The sequence below is a fragment of the Schistocerca gregaria genome, chromosome 5 (assembly GCF_023897955.1).
Source record: "Schistocerca gregaria isolate iqSchGreg1 chromosome 5, iqSchGreg1.2, whole genome shotgun sequence".
NCBI classification, from domain to species: Eukaryota; Metazoa; Arthropoda; class Insecta; order Orthoptera; family Acrididae; genus Schistocerca; species Schistocerca gregaria.
This window is the reverse complement of record NC_064924.1, coordinates 93283628-93301097: the sequence shown is the minus strand read 5'-3', so window position 1 is coordinate 93301097 and position 17470 is coordinate 93283628. Positions and strand designations below refer to the sequence as shown.

General features: G+C 42.4%; 1 protein-coding gene across 1 annotated transcript in view; it reads left to right on the top strand.

Moving 5' to 3' along the window:
* Positions 1-12404: 12404 nt before the first annotated feature.
* Positions 12405-17470, top strand: part of LOC126272500 (venom dipeptidyl peptidase 4-like) — a 360092-nt gene continuing 355026 nt past the window's right edge. The window contains exon 1 of the mRNA XM_049975390.1: positions 12405-12599. Within this exon, the coding sequence (XP_049831347.1) occupies positions 12558-12599 (42 nt within the window). The 5' untranslated portion in view covers positions 12405-12557. The remainder of the gene's footprint in view (positions 12600-17470) is intronic.

The window sequence follows — 17470 nt, the reverse complement described above, 5'->3', positions numbered from 1 at the left end:
AGAGGTAAATCTCTTTCGTAGCATCAGATCGTGGTTGGTGTTTAAGCGGGGTGAAGCAGAAGCTTCTTCATCAGCAAGAGTGGTGATGGCAATGGACACTACAAAATGTTGGTTCCATCCTCTCGTACAAACTTGTCTTTCGAAGCAGCTGATTCAGGTACAATGATTTCGGGGATGAGATGAACAATTTTTCGTACAAAAGGACACAAAACCACAATGAACAAACAACACAAATTACCAAAGTTCGCGTTTTGTAGTTGACATTATTGAGATGATAATACCAACTTACCACATTTCTCTGGATATGATGATGTTAGAGATGACTGTATCAATTATGTTAACACAGGAACAGCTCTCACTGAATTTTGTAAACCTGTCGAAATTTATAATTAGGGCAGATGCGACAGTGGAATCTGTTCCACATCTTTCAGCCAGGCGCAGCAAGTGCCTGGACTTTTTACGAAACTTTAGCTTGACCACCACAACCGCTAGAGAGCTCTGTATTTCAAAAACTGCGAGTGTCACGTAGTGGGGAGTCTGTCACACAGTTGGGGAGTCTTAACAGTAATGGAGGGAAGTGTGGGAGGTAAATTTATTTAATAGACGGGGTAAGTTACAATGTTCAAAGGGCACTAATTTCAATAATCCGTAAATGTGAAAGAAGAATAAAAATGAAAGTAATAGACAGATCCCTTCTCTCATCATGATCCTTCAATACAAGCATTACATTACACTCCACAAACATATACACAATACATACATGTAGTATTACAAATAGTGAAATGACGTATGTTGTAAATAAACAAAATGAAACTGTCTATGCCGCGCGGGTAGCCGTGCGGTCTAGGCGTCTTGTCACGCTTCGCGCGGCTTCCCCCGTCGGAGGTTCGAGTCCTCCCTCCGGCATGGCAGTGTGTGTTTTTCTTAGTGTAAGGTAGATTAAGTAGTATATAGGACCGATTATCTCAACAGTATGGTCCCATAAGAACTTAACACAAATTTCCAGTTTCCAAACTCTCTATGCCGACATTCTATCATGTCGACGTCATCTCGTTGCAGGTCTAGAGTGAGTGGATAGAATATGACTACCAAGGGGACACCACGACGTTGGGATCATCGATTTACTTCAAACCTTGTACACTTTCAGTCGGCCATTAAAACAACATAATCTGCAAGTAGTAAGGTGCAGTCCTCTGGCAACTTCGACAAAATCGCACGAGAAGTCTATTATGTACCGGATATATCTGTGCGTAGATGATGGATGTTGCAGAATTCATGGTGGTGAAGGGAGAGCCGGCACGGTAGCTGAGAGTGTTTGGTCAGAAGGTTAGTTGCCCTCTACAGCTAAAAAGTAAGTGAATGGATCAACGATGAACTTGAACAAGTGTCATGGGACGTCCTCCCCGACCAAATTCAACGACCGATAACGAATTAAATGAGATCAAGCAGCTACATGGGTAGCACAGTACTTGGGACGTGCACATGGGGGATTTTTAGATTAGGTTCCTCCCCACGGGAAACAAACCGTTGGCCTGAAAAATTACCAGTTCATGACACTGATGTGAGTCTGCCAACAGTAAAAATCGTTAGTTCGCCTAGACAGGTAATTCCAAAGGATTTAAATATACTTAATCTCATGTTAGTAAATTGTCGAAGTGTCTGTAGCAAGATCCCTGAGTTCATCTCCGAAATAAACAGTAGCTATGCCAATATTGTATTAGGTACCGAAAGCTGGTTGAAAACAGACGTAAATGGCAGTGAAATTTTGAACTCGGATTGGACAATGTTTAGCAAGGATAGGACTGATGCCATGGGAGGTGGTATGTTCATTGCAGTTAAAAGCTGTTCAAACGCAGTTGAGATCGATAGTGGATCGGACTGTAAAACAGTCTGGATAAAGCTGTCATCAGACAAGGGTTGGCCAACGTATTAGGATGTTTTTATAGACCACCAGCATCCGCAACAAACGTCGCAGAACGTTTCAGGGATAGTCTTAAGTACATAGGAAATAAATGTCCAAATTATCCCTTAGTTATAGGTGGAGACTTTAATCTAGCATCCATTGACTGGGAAAATTACACGTTTATCACAGGAGGCAGAAGCAAAGACTCGTGTGAAGTTATTCTAGGAGCAATAGGTTAGAAAACCACCTCGAGATGGAAACATATTTTTGAGGAAGTTAATCTAGAAGAAGGTATTAGCGACCATAATGTCGTTATGGCTTCTATGTCAGTGGAAGTTGCAAAAAAAAAAAAAAAAAGAAAAAAAACCAGCGTAGAGTTTTCTCATTTGGAAAAGCAAGTAAAAGTGTCATTACTGAATATCTTCATAGTCAGCTCCAAGCATTCACCGCGGGACACAAAGATATTGAACATCTTTGGTCGGAATTTAAAGGTATTGTCCACCACGAGCTAGAGATGTATGTGTCTATCAAAAATTCAGAGGAGGGAAAGAGTCCACCTTGGTACAACAAACATATTAGGAAGTTGCTAAGAAAGCAGAGAATTTTGCGCAGTCGTTTTAAACGTACTAACTGCCCCGCTGACAAACAGAAATTATGCGAAATGAAAGCAGCTGTCAAAAGGTCAATGAGAGATTCTTTTAATGACTTTGAAGGCAATATTTTATCTGCAGATTCTAAAAATAACCCCAAAAAATTCTGGTCGTACGTAAAATCTACGAACGCTACAAATAATTCAATACTTTCTCTTGCTGACAGTACGGGTAACGTAACGGATGATGATAAACAGAAGGCCGAAATTCTAAACCTATGTTTCAAACACTCGTTTACGGTAGAGAACAGCAGCACCATTCCCCCTTGCAATTATCGAACAAACGCGAGGATGGCTGACATAGTATTTAGTGTATCTGGGATAGTAAAACAGTTAAGATCATTAGACGCCAGGAAGGCATCTGGCCCAGACGGTATCCCCGTAATATTTGATGTTAACTACGCTACAAATATATCACAATTCTTATCCATCATCTATCAGAGCTCATTGGAACAGCAGAAAGTTCCACGGGACTGGAAGAAGGCCCAGATCATTGCAATCTATATAAAAAGGGTAGAAAATCGCATGCACATAATTACCGGCCAATTTCACTGACATCGATTTGTTGTAGACTCATGGAACATATTTTGTGTTCGGGTATAATGACGTTTCTAGACACTGAGAAGATCATCTGCAGAAACCAGCACGGTTTTAGGAAACAGCGGTCATGCGAGACACAGCTGGCCCTCTTTGTGCATGATATACAACAGGCTCCAGATACCGGCTCCCAGGTTGATGCCATATTTCTCGACTTTCGAAAGGCGTTCGACTCAGTTCCGCATTGTCGCTTGCTCCAAAAAATCGCGCTTACGGTCTATTCCATGATATATGCGGTTGGATAGAAAGTTTTCTAACAGGCAGAAAGCAGTATGTCCTCCTGAATAGGGTGGTTTCAACAGAACATGCGTAACTTCAGGACAGCGTAATAGGTCCGCTGCTTTTTACGATTTACATAAACAATCTGGTTGATGGTACTGACAGCGACATTAGACTGTTTGCCGATGATGCTGTAGTCTACAGGAGAGTAGTATCATACGAAAGTAGTGAACAAATCAATGAGTACCTGCAGAAAATAAATTCGTGGTGTAATGACTAGCAGTTATCTCTCAATATTAGTAAGTGTAACCTACTGTGTATAACAAGGCGAAAATCCCCATTAATGTGCGAGTCCAAAATAAACATCCGTCAAATATCTGGGTGTGACTATTCGAATGTCTCTGAGCACTATGGGACTTAACATCTGTGGTCATCAGTCCCCTAGAGCTTAGAACTACTTAAACCTAACTAACCTAAGGACATCACACACATCCATACCCGAGGCAGGATTCGAACTTGAGACCGTAGCAGGAGCGCGGTTCCGGACTGAAACGCCCAGAACCGCTCGGCCACACCGGCCGGCCTGTGACTATTCGAAATGATCTCAAATGGAATGATGAGATTACGAAAGTAACGGGCAAGGCGAACTCTAGATTGTGGTTTATTGGTAGAATCCTGAAGCAATGCAATCCTTCAACAAAAGAAATTGCTTACAATACATTAGTTCGTCCAGTTAGAGTATTGTTTGTCTGTATGGGACCCTTACCAGTTGGTCTGATTCAAGAGATTGAGAAGGTCCAAAGAAGAGCGGCAAGATTCGTGACTGGTACATTTAGCCATTGCGAGAGCGTTGCAAATCTCATAGAAAGTTTAAAGTGAGACACACTTGCAGATAGACGACGCGCTAAACGGAAGGGGCTGCTCACTAAATTCAAAAATCCGATCTTCGCCGAGGATGTAGAGCGTGTATTATTACCACAAACTTTCAAATCGCGCAATGATTACCATTCAAAGATAAGGGACATTAGAGCTCATACTGAGGCGTTCAGACAGTCGTTTTTCCCTCGCGCTATCGGCGAGTGGAACAGAGGAGGGGAAGTATGACTATGGTGCGAATAGTGCCCTCTGCCACACACCGCTTGGTGGCTAGTGGAGTATATATGTAGATGCAGATGTAGAAAAAAGGTAATAAAATGGTTAGTGTTCGAGCTACATAATACGCACGTGTATGAGCAGCGGTTTGACTCCCTCTTTAACTTAATTTTTAATCTATACTTTTTTCATCACTGGTCATATTATTTAATTTATATGACATTTGAGAGGTAATATAATTTTAAAAAAGCACGTGTATTTGCATGAAGTTTTGGGGAACTTCATGTTATTTGACTTTTTACTATTTTTAATTAATTAAATAACTGTCGACAAGTAAATGAAGAAACGCATAGATGTTTTCCTGAAAATGAATGTCTGTCGTGATTTGATATCCCTTATCCATGTAATCTGGTAAGGTACCCGGAATTAACTTGTACCTCAACATTTCGAGCTGTAGACACACCGGCAGGACCCATTTCGCAGTTAACATACTTAGCGGTGAGCATTGCTAACGTAGCAAGAACGAATACTGTAGGTGCAATTTTTTTAGTATCAAACAATTTACACTAGTACTAAAAAAATGGAGATTTGAGCGGGATCCGAACCGTCGCATCATACACGTTCGTCTTACGAAGCTCGAACGCTAACCTCTTTTTTTGAAACTCATTTTGTTCGTTATTGTTCATTGTATTTCTTCGGCTTCATCGTTGATCCAGTCACTCAGTGTTTTTATTACAGGAAGCAGATGCCCCTCTGTCTGAACACGCTCAGCTACCGTGCCGGTTTCCACTTCACCACCATGGACTCTTAACATCCGGCACCTACGCACAGATACCTCACTCACATGACAGACGCGTAAAACCTCTCTAGCGACTTTCTCAGAATTGCCAGAGTGGTGCACATTACTGCTTGCAGATTATGGTGTTTTAATGGCCTACTAAAGGTAAACAAAGTTTGCACTAATGCGTGATCCCAACGTAGCGGCATCTGCTGGTAAGTACAGGTAGTAGCCAATGGACGGGTCCAGTTTTTGTTGTCCCAGATATCATTCTCTTGGTTCTATTCTATTCTGGTAAACCTTCCGGGATGTAAGGTCGTGGTCCATGAAACTCTTCAGCTCCTAACGTTTCGTCCATAGCTGCGCTGGACATCTTCAGAGGGGGGTTTCTCCTCCGGTGAGTCTTGCAGACTGACGGGTCGGACGTCTGAGAGCGACTTATACATCGTAGAAAGTGGACGTGGCCAGAGTTACACGTGATATGCAGAGATAATCTTTGTCAGAGATAAAACTTAACTATCGACCGTAATCTCGTCACAGATAAAACTGACTCATCTATAAAGGTCACACGTCATTTTGTAGAGAAAATTGAAGGTTTAATTCTGATTCCTGAAGATATTTTAGTAAGTTTTGATGTAGTATCTTTATTTACTATGATACCAGTTAACGAAGTTATGGATTTTATAACGGATATTTTTCCAGAAGATCTGACTGCTCTTTTTAGACATTGTCTTACTTCCAGTCAGTTCCAGTGGAATAATGAATTTTATGAGCAACTTAATGGCGTAGCAATGGGTAACCCATTGGGTCCTCCAGTAGCTAATTTCTACATGGAGAAATTCGAACAGTCAGCTTTGGAAAAAGCAGATAAGAAACCATCTCGCTGGTATCGGTATGTAGACGATACACATGGTAGAGAAGCCTTAGACGAATTGTTTGATTATCTTAATAATATAAATCCAAGAATCCAGTTTACCATGGAGAGAGAAAATGACAACAAAATACCGTTTCTGGATGTTTTAGTTATGAGACAGACAGATGGAAGATTGAAACAACAGATTTTTAGAAAAATAACGCACACAGACCGATACTTACATAAAAACTCTAACCACCATCCACAACAAAAGAGAGGTGTGATTAAAAGTCTCGTTGACAGAGCCAGACGGATTTGCACGTCGGAGTATCTAGACGCCGAATTAAAACATCTGAAGCACGCTTTTGAGAAAAATGGCTACTCAAAGAAGTAAGCAGAATTCTGCACCCAAACAACAGAAAGCCTAAAGACAAGCAAAAAATGACAGAAGAATACAGTCTCTCTCCCTTTTATAAAGAAAGTAACGGATCAGATTGGAAAGATTTTAAGTAAATATGATATTGGACCTGTTTTTAGACCAACGAAGAAAATTTGTCATGTTCTTCGGTCTGTAAAAGATAAACGCGCTCCTCTATCAACCAGTGGCGTATATAAAATTCCGTGTACATGTGGTAAAGTTTATATTGGAACAACGAAGAGAAGCGTAATTTCACGGTTAAAAGAACACAGAAGTCTTTGCCGATTAGGGAAAACAGACAAATCGGCTGTAGCAGAACACGCTTTTCTGTCAGGAAATCGTAAGTGAAGTTTTCCGAAACAAAAATTTTACCTACGATGACGAACTATTACCCACAGCTTTGTAGAGAAGCAATTGAAATATATAAACATAGGGATACTTTTAATCGGAAAGAAGAGACCATGAAACTTGGTGATATTTGGACAGTAGCACTACAGAATTGCTAGACTGTTTTATCTGTGACGAGATTACGATCGATAGTTAAGTTTTATCTCTGACAAAGATTATCTCTACATATCAGGTGTAACTCTGGCCACGTCCACTTTCTACGATGTATAAGTCGCTCTCAGACGTCAGACCCGTCAGTCGGCAAGACTCACCGGAGGAGAAACACCCCTCTGAAGATGTCCAGCGCAGCTCTGGACGAACGATAGGAGCTGAAGAGTTCATGGACCACGACCTTACATCCTGGAAGGTTTACCAGAAGATATGTCATCCGGTCGTGAAAGCCTTCATACTATGATATATTCTATTCCACGTCGATTTTACGAGTGCCAGGGCAGATGCACGTAGAATAGATGCCGTAGAGCCTCAGGTTGTGCTACATAGTTTTGGAACTGTACTGTTCCTGCATGAAATGTATTCGCAGTTGCGAATATGGAGAACCATCATGTGCGTAATCGAATGACGACGATGAAAATTTGTGCCGGACTGGGAGCCGATGTATCGAAGACTCCTAACAGACCATGTTCCACAATGCTAGAAGACGCTCCTCTGTAGACTAGGAGGAACCTGTGGTACCGTGGTGGCTGTCCGGCCCATAGTGCACCAAGTATTACAGCATGTCTTCAAAAATTGTTTCCAAATCGTTGGATCAGACGCAGAGGACCTGACCTTGGCCGTCCTATTTCCCCGGATTTGAAGCAAAAATGTTCAAATGCGTGTGAAATCTTATGGGACTTAACTGCTAAGGTCATCAGTCCCTAAGCTTACACACTACTTAACCTAAATTATCCTAAGAACAAACAGATGCACCCATGCCCGAGGGCCGACTCGAACCTCCGCCGGGACCTGTCGCACAGTCCAGGATTTGAAGCCTGTAGACTTTTTTCTGTGGGGAAAGCTGAAAGGCGCTGTCTACAAGGACATACACTACGTGCTCAATAGTGTCCGGACACTTGGCTGAAAATGACTTAAAGTTCGTGGGGCCCTTCGTCGGTAATGCTGGAATTCAGTACGTTGTTGGCCCACCCTTAGCCTCGATGACAGCTTCCAATCTCGCAGGCATACGTTCAATCAGATGCTGGAAGGTTTCTTGGGGAATGGCAGCCCATTCTTCACGGAGTGCTACACTGAGGAGAGGTATCGATGTCGGTCGGTGAGGCCTGGCACGAAGTCGGCGTTCCAAAACGTCCCAAACGTGTTCTATAGGATTCAGGTCAGGACTCTGTGCAGGCCAGTCCATTACAGGGATGTTATTGTCGTGTAACCACTCCGTCACAGGCTGTGCATTATGAACAGGTGCTCGATTGTGTTTGAAGATGCAATCTCTATTGAGCAGTGGGAAGCAAGAAGGTGCTTAAAACATCAGTGTAGGCCTATGCTGCGATAGTGCCACGCAAAACAATAAAGAGTGCAAGCCCCCTCCATGAAAAACACGACCAAACCATAACTGCACCGCCTCCGAATTTTACTGTTGGCACTACACACACTGGCAGATGACGTTCATACCCACACCCTGCCATCGGATCGCCACATTGTGTATCGTGATTCGTCACTGCACATAACCTTTTTCCACTGTTCAATCGTCCAACGTTTACGCTCCTTACACCAAGCTAGGGGTCGTTTGGCATTTACCGGCGTGGTGTGTGGTTTATGAGCAGCCGCTCGACCATGAAATCCAAGTTTTCTCACCTCCCGCCTAACTGTCATAGTACTTGCAGTGGATCCCGATGCAGTTTGGAATTCCTGTGTGATGGTCTGGATAGATGTCTGTCTATTACACATTGCGACCCTCTTCAAATGTCTGCGGTCTCTGTCAGTCAACAGACGAGGTGATCTGTACGCTTTTCTGCTGTACGTGTCCCTTCACGTTTCCACTTCACTATCACATCGGAAATAATGGACTTAGGGAAGTTTAGGAGTGTGGAAATCTCGCGTACAGACGTAGGACACAAGTGACACCTAATCACCTGATCACGTTCGAAGTCCGTGAGTTCCGCGGAGCGTCGTCTTCTGCTCTCTCACGATGTCTAATGACTACTGATGTCGCTTATATGGAGTACCTGGCAATAGGCGACAGCATGATGCACCTAATATGAAAAACGTACGTTTTTGCGGGTGTCCGGATACTTTTGATGACATAGTGTTCCAGCTGCCCCCGACGATATGCAACGACGTGTCACTGCAGCTTGCTTACACATCTCCACTCAAAAGCTAGCACGTGTGCAGTGGTCGTTCCATGCCAGGCTGGAAGTGTGTACTGCCGCTGCCGGTGGTCATTCTGAACACAACTTGTGATGTTCAGTCGTCTCGTTACTGGTCAGAATCCACATAATTAGTGTATGCACTTGTGTTGTTCTTTAGTGCGCGCTACTACAGGTATTGTAGAAGTGTCGGTATGGAAACTTTTCAAAATAGGATATTATTACGGAATTAGCCGAGCGGTCTTAGGCGGTGCAGTCATGGACTGTTCGGCTGGTCCCGGTGGAGGTTCAAGTCCTCCCTCGGGCATGGACGTGTGTGTTTGTCCTTAGGGTAATTTAGGTTAAGTAGTGTGTAAACTTAGGGACTGATGACCTTAGCAGTTAATTCCCATAGACTCCTGCAACAAACACCGCTGTCAATCTACTTTACCCTACGTTTAGTTTCCTGCGGTCAGTAGGAATTGATCCATTTAAAAAAGTGTATGTTTCCACAAAAAATACACTTTCTAAGTATTATTACAATCTGTTGGTTGGGTAACAAACGAACCCCTAACTATATGTCCATTCTCTGAAAACTGCACATAAATAGCACTTTCCTTTTCCGCAATATTTGCGGGACACGTTTTAGATGATTCTCCGTGAATTGTTTCTGGTTCGGAGTTAGCCGCTGTTTTTGTCAGCTGCTGTTTGTAACTGAGGGTCCTATCCAAGTTATGTCCCCAGATACTTCGATGTCATATTATGGGAGAGTAAATGGTTTTATCAAAAAAATGGTTCAAATGGCTCTGAGCACTATGGGACTTAACTGCTGAGGTCATCAGTCCCCTAGAACTTAGAACTACTTAAACCTAACTAACCTAAGAACACCACACACATCCATGCCCGAGGCAGGATTCAAACCTGCGACCGTAGCGGTCGCGCGGTTCCGGACTGAGCGCCTAGAACCGCTAGACCACCACGGCCGGCAAATGGTTTTATCGCTGGCTCTTTATTGGAGTCTTATTATTCAAGTGAAAGCACGTAAGTACTGTCTTTGTTGGGCTTGGTAATAGCCTCCAATTCCGGAAGTAGTTACTCGTGGTGGTAAGAGGGTATGTCAGTGTGCTTTCAGTTTCCTCCATGTCTTTATGCTGTGTGACCAGAGCCTAATCGTCAGCATATACAAATTTTAAAGATTTCAGGCATATCAGCGATGTACATGCAGTGATTCCCAACCGGGAGGTAACTACTCCCTGAGAGGTAAAATGGAATTTTCTGAGGGGTAAGAACTAAACAATTTGATTCTGTTTCAGTCACGAAACTAAATTATTTTTGAAAGATCATTAATATTATCACAATTTTACAAGATGCTGATTTTGATTATATAAGTTATCAATATTTACTTTCCAGAATGAAATATTCCGTTTGCAGCGGAGTGTACACTGATATGAAACTTCCTGCCAGATTAAAACTGTGTGTCGCGCCAATACTCGAACTCGGGACCTTTGCCTTTCGCGGGCAAGTGCTCTACCGAGACTTTTTTGCATTTGGTTGTAGTGAACGTCACATGATATCCGTTGAAGTTCGTTGTTGGTCCTTTCACTCAGTTTTTTATTACAGAGGCCAGCCAACTCTGACCGAACACGCTGAGCTACCGTGCCGCCACCGACTGAGCTACCCAAGCACGACTCGCGACCTGTCGTCACAGCTTCAATTCTGCCAGTACCTCTTCTCCTACCTTCTAAACTTCGCAGAAGAGCTTCTGTGATGTCCCGAGTTCGAGTCTCGGTCCGGCACACAGTTTTAATCTAACAGAAAGTTTCAATAACTACTTTCTCTCAGTTAGTACTGCATTGGAGGTTACAGGTTCCTGACATAGTCAACCCACTACACACACATATGTTGTGCTTTGTCCTGTACAGCGCTGATGATAAGAGTGAGACATATACGTAACAAATGCTAAAGATCTCAAGAAAATGTCTTTTCCGAGATGTAGATGGTACCCGCAGTAGTCCAGAGATTGCATCATTTCTCGCTTCGAAACAGATACATGAATTAATTGACACCACGACGCAGCAATAACTACACAAGGGCTACTATAGAGCTGTTATTATTATTACTATTACTATTAGTGGCTGTGGTCAGACGCAAAGCATTAACAGCCTGAAGTCTTTCAATGTCTGACAGTTCAGAAGTAAGGAGTGCAACAATGAAATGATTTGTAAACAATAAGTACAGTGCACACATTTTAACTTGGTTGATTTTAAATGAGGCTGCAGTGTGCAGGTCAAGCAAATGCCACAGTAGAGACGAGGGGGAAGTTTGCTGATACTTAGCTTTATTTTCTGTTTTGAATGAATTGTGGTTAGCACTTGCGATGCACCACGAATTCCTTCGTCATTCATTCTGACACGCACACGAACTAAATATCACTCGTCTTTCAAAAGTGTTCCAAGAAAAGTATCTCATTCTACCGTGTATGAGGTGCTAAAGTTGGTGATAATATTGGAGGAGGCGCAGCAGCAGATGGCCCGGGGGGGGGGGGGGGGGGGAGGTGAGGGCGGGGTTACTAGCTAATGTCTAATTGCACTCAGGGCTATGGTCTGAGCAAGATTGGGAACCACTGTGCTAAAAGCTAGTTCACCTCCCCGTGGTGAACCCTGGGTAAAGCTAAATGAATTGAGTGCCTAGGGAGGCAAAAATCCCGCTTTTTGTTTTTGTCTCTCCAGGTCATTTGTCAAACGTCAGTTGTGTTGAATGGTTCTGTTGATGTTTTTGGTTCCTCTGGGTAGACGGTCATGTGTTCACAAGCTAGGTTTTGTACTCATCTTTCAACATACCTAATAGGAGTAAAGGATAAGTGCATTTCATCCTAACCATACACAAAAATGAGTTGGTGTGTGTGTAAGTGTGTCTCTGTTAGATTCGCATCACGAGAAAAGAACTACATTGTCTTTCCTCAAAAGAGCAGTCGTTTTCTTCTAATTTGAATTGATGCAGAGATGAAGATTGCACATCATGTACTTGGGTGAAGAGCTGCATCAAACCGGTCCCCGGACTGATGGCCACAACTAACGCAAATCAACGACAGTCAGCGTGCTGACAGAAGGAAGACCACTGCGGCACCTGGCTGGCCGCTTCACAGCGAGTCGGCTTGCCTGAGTAGCGGCCAAGGCGCGTGGCCCGGCCGTCGGCCTTGACTCCTGCTCACGATGTACGCAACAGCGGCGGCGTGTCTCGGAGCGAGCGCGTGAATCAGCGGTTGCTGGTGGGAGGCGCGGACGCTCCGCACGGCTGCCCGCGGACTCACGGAGTCCGTGGTTTCGCGACCAGTCAGTCGGCCGCCGTCTGCAGGCTGAACGAGATGGCCGAGAGGGGCAGCACCGGCGCGCTACTGGCGGGCGCGGTGAGTACTACGCGTACTACTGCTGCTCTCTTATTTCAAACCAGTGACATTTGACTGCCACCGGACCGGACTGCTCCCGCCAGCAACACAGCCCGTATTAGACGAGCGACATCTTGCTCAAAATCGACTGCTTCTGGTGGGAGCGCGTCACGTACCTGCTAGTAAATCAGCCGCCAATCACGTCTCGTTTGTCGGAGTGCCGTCAGTGATCTATTGATTGTGACAAGAGTTCTGAAATTCCGAGTATCGCAGAAACGAAGGACTGTGGCGTCGTCAGCTAACACCGGAAGTTAACCAATTCTCGCCGTTCCCATTCGTGTTATAGTAAATGTGCTTTTGTTTCTTCTTAATCTTTATTTTATTCTTTGCTTTGTTTTAATGGCACGTTCCAAAGGTTGCATGTGGGCCTAATATCCTTCGTACTGGTGGTCATCCACGAGAGAGACCAAAAATCGAATAAAAGGCATTTTGGTTTTACAGTAGCCGTACTTGGACAAAGAAAAAGCCAACACTATCCATAAGTAAGAAGTGTAATTGTTCCAGCAGCTAAAAATGCCAGGTCTATTGAACGAGAAAAATAATTTTGTGTGTTAACTGGCTGTTTGAAAGGTACAAAGGATAAAGTAAAAATGTAAGTAAAAATGTAAAGTAAAAATGCGCTAGCTACTGTCTTCTGAATATTGTTTGGTGAACAAAACTGTTAAGCCTTTAGAGCCCACTTATTGATGTATCGGCTGTTGGCTTTCGTTTCGTGATCTTCAGTCGACGTTGTTTAGTGATTTTTCTGACGTTTCGCCAGAACGAGTGGCTGGCATCGTCAAAGGCAACAATGGAGGGTGAACCTCTGACAATGCCAGCTACTCGTGTTGACGTAACGTCAAAAAAGAGGTTAGTAAACCATCATCGGTCATAGATTTCGAAACTAAACACATTGTTTGCTGTTTTTGTGTGTATGTATTTTCTTAAGCAAAAGATACTTGATGTTTTGACATGTTTGTACGACATGTATCCTCTTCTTTGTGTTCTTAGCAGAGAAGAGAATTTACTGTACGACCTCTGCCAAAAGCATGAATTTTGCTTAGGTCACTAATAAAATCTGTTGCCACTGCTTGTTCCTTAATTCTGGCATACAGAGAACTCTTCTCTACGCTTGCAACTGACACGTAAACAGGAAAGCCCACTCGTGACGGGCAATACTCAGTACAGGAGGAATAAAAAGGCAGGGCGCTGCAGTGGAGTACTTGCCAAGAGTAGTCGACTGAGACAACAAACTCGCTAGTGTAAAAGGGCATACAAGAACAGAAGACTCGCAGTCCGTTGCCATTGCGCTGCCGCTACCGCAATGCAAATCCTGTGCGTGCCACTTACCAAATAGGAATAACGGACGCAAGATTTTCATCCATTTCAGACATAATTGTAGCATACTTACAGACACTGTAGGAATCTATATTAAGGCTTTTGAAACTAGGTCTTACGAGTCCCAGGTGGGTCGCTTCATGATACAGATTAACAGTTTTTCGTAGTTTTTAATCTTAACTTTCGACAGCAGTGCTAACACAGGTTAATATGCAGTAAAAACTTGTAGAACTGTAACCAGTGTTGCCAGCTCTTCAAAACGAATTAAGCTAAATGTGTCTACAAAAAGGAACCAGGAAAAAGATGAAATATAATATATATTGTGGTGCAGTTTGCAATGATTATTCTTTGTAACAGTTTCTAAATAATGAAGTCAGGGGCTGTTCTTAAATGTAGAATGAAAACAATATAATCCCGCATCCCATCTGACCACGTCTCCTCTCAGGAGTAGATAGAAACAAGAATTAATATATATTTATTTTAATTTGGAGTCTGCTGGAACTGCAGTGATACAAACAATTAACTGTGAAAATATAATTTGAATTACATATCCTTGATAATACGGAAACAACAGACTGCATTTTTAGAAGTTCAAAACAGATGATATGCAACACTATATGTGTAATTGTAATTTGTGTCCGTGATCGCCATATTTAATATTGCTTCATTCAGTTCATATGTACATTGTAGTGAGGTTGACATCTTAGCAAACTATTGCACTGAATATAAGTTCTTTGCTCCTCTCCGCAGTACAGTCGTTGGCCCATTGTTTATTACATGTGTGAAATGGTCGACTTCTGATTTATCTTTCATCAGTCTGCTTTGCGTACAACAACGTCCTTCATTATTGCGAAGTTGCGATGCTTTGAATTCCAGTAACGCTCTTAACTGTTTATATTAGGTAGTTACGTTTTTCTTCTTGTGTATTTGTATTCAGACGGCCGGAAACGCACACCAACACAGCTATAGTTTGATTTGTTGCTCTTTTTAATTCCATCTAATACTACATTTTCATGAGATATTAATGCATGTTTTGAAATCTTAGGTCGAGGCAAGTACTTTTCATCTAACCAACATGGATTTTAGTGCTTTCCTATCGTCAAGAAAAAGGAAACCAGAGAAAACGCCAAATGAACCTAATTAACTCACTCATTTGCCAGCTAAACGGTATTAAAGAAACCAGAGTTAACTCTAAAAAGCTGATTTGGCAGCACTTACTCTAACCAATCGCTAGTAAGAGCGATTTTTCACATTTGATTGCAAATACAATAGTTAGCAGTGATGAGCATCCAAATTAGTCTGTCGTGGTGGCTGACCATTCTGTTGCCTCTACTTCGACCAAAGTTTTGCTAGTAGCGAGTGGCAAATCTCTGTCGGATCCCAACAATGTCGCTTGCTGACTGTATCTCGTTCACGTAAACAAAATCCCGCTCAGAGATTAGTTGTTGCGTGCAGTGCAACTGTCGGACGTTGTGACGCCTGTGGACATAGGGCCTACTTATGTATCAGTTATTTCATCGTTATTCTTGCGTGAATGACATAATGAGGTACGCTAAGACATGCAAAGTCTCCACTGTTATTGCCAATCACGGAGTTCAATGTTTAACTCGCGTAGTTCTTGTCAGGGCATACTGTTAAGATGTAACTAGACCCAACGTAATTTTTTTTCTTTCTTTCTTTTGTCAATCGCACAACTTATTTTGAAATGTAATGGGGCTGAGTTACGAATGAATATTCAGAAATTATGGAAAACAAAAATACATAATTTTGTTTGATATATAACTGCATGGTCATGGGTAGACGGAAGATGTTTTGATTAGACGATGGAGTCGCACTCTAAATAATGTGATCAAACAGCGCTGGCGAGAATAAATGCCAGCAGAGAGCTGTAATAGAAAGGGCGAAAACTGATCTCGGAAGCGGAATTTTGGATTTTACAAAATGTTCAAATGTTTGTGAAATCTTATGGGACTTAACTGGTAAGGTCATCAGTCCCGAAGCTTACACACTACATAACCTAAATTATCCTAAGGACAAATACACACCCCCATGCCCGAGGGAGAACTCGAATCTCCGCCGGGACCAACCACACAGTCCTTGACTGCAGCGCCCGAAGACCGCTCGGCTAATCCCGCGCGGCTTGGATTTTACACCGAACAACGATGGACTCAGGAAAGTTTTATGAAGGAGTAATGTTGATTGGTTCTAGACCTACACTGAACTAACGAAAGTGTAATTATACTGCAGAAAAGACTGAAAACGTGATATGGGAACAAAAGATAACTGGTAATGTGATGAAAAACGTGAACACTGTATCTTAGTTTATTTTAAGTTTACTTACATGTGAAAATTTTAAGAACGCTGTATTTGTAGTTAGTAATAAACAGCAATTAATAAGTATGATATTTGTTTTAATACAGATCCATTTTCTAATTAACGAATCAAGTAAATAACTTTTATACATTTTTTCGTTACCTTCACACCGGCGCACTTTGGGTTCGATGAATAATCATAGGTATAGTCTAACAACAATCGCATGAAATACATCGCCTTAACGAAGTACAGGTGGACTGTGAATAAAATCCGATAACACTGCACGCTCATGATCGAAAATTTGTGATTTCATACATCGCATATCGTGTTGATATGGTAATTACGTCTAACTGCGGATAACTGCGAGAATTAGAGCAATTTGGTGAGAGGGTCGCGAAATTATTTTAGAACTGTTCTTCACAGCTGTGAAGGACGGCATTTCTTAATAGCTGCAACTGTCACGAGTTTATCGCCATTTCAGATCTCATTGAACAGTCCCGTTCTCTGTTTCGCCAGGCGTGATCTGGTCTTGTCGCTCGTATGCACTGAGGAAATGTGTAGTGTTGCTTCGTGTTCTGTAGAGAAAAACGGCGTGAAAAACTGTTATAAATCATCGGTAAAAATTGTGCTTGATGTCTTCAACATGTTTCCGAAAAAAAAGAAAAATCATCACTACCGATACATCAGATTTCAGAAATAAGATCAAAGTTTAGTGTCGAGTATATTAGATACACGGGAAGAGAAACGGAACGCAGGTAAAATGTCAACTCTTGATACCAAAATAATTCGCTGTTGCACTACACATACCTTATACAAATGAAATGTCCTATGTTTGTGACAGGTTTATCTGCTGCTCGTTCCCTTCCTAACTTCCGTTTTCCGTTTGATCTCTTGCGTATCTTATGACGAAGTTTTCTCCTTAATCGTTAATCTTTCGATCAGCTGGCAACACTCCATATTGAGTTATTAGAAGATATCTGCTGCATTATTTTTAACTTATTGTAAAAACACCAGTAGCAGTCTTCCTAGAACATCTACAAGGAAATGGTAGTGTCGTATTGTGTGACCAACCCCTAGTATCTTCATCTGTCTATTGCTCTCCTAAAAGACCTTATTTCACCTGTTCCTTGCAAGGCTTCGTGGTTAGTGATTTCACCTGTTCACATTGTTTGCAGCACTATGTCTCAAGCGCTTCAAGAGAT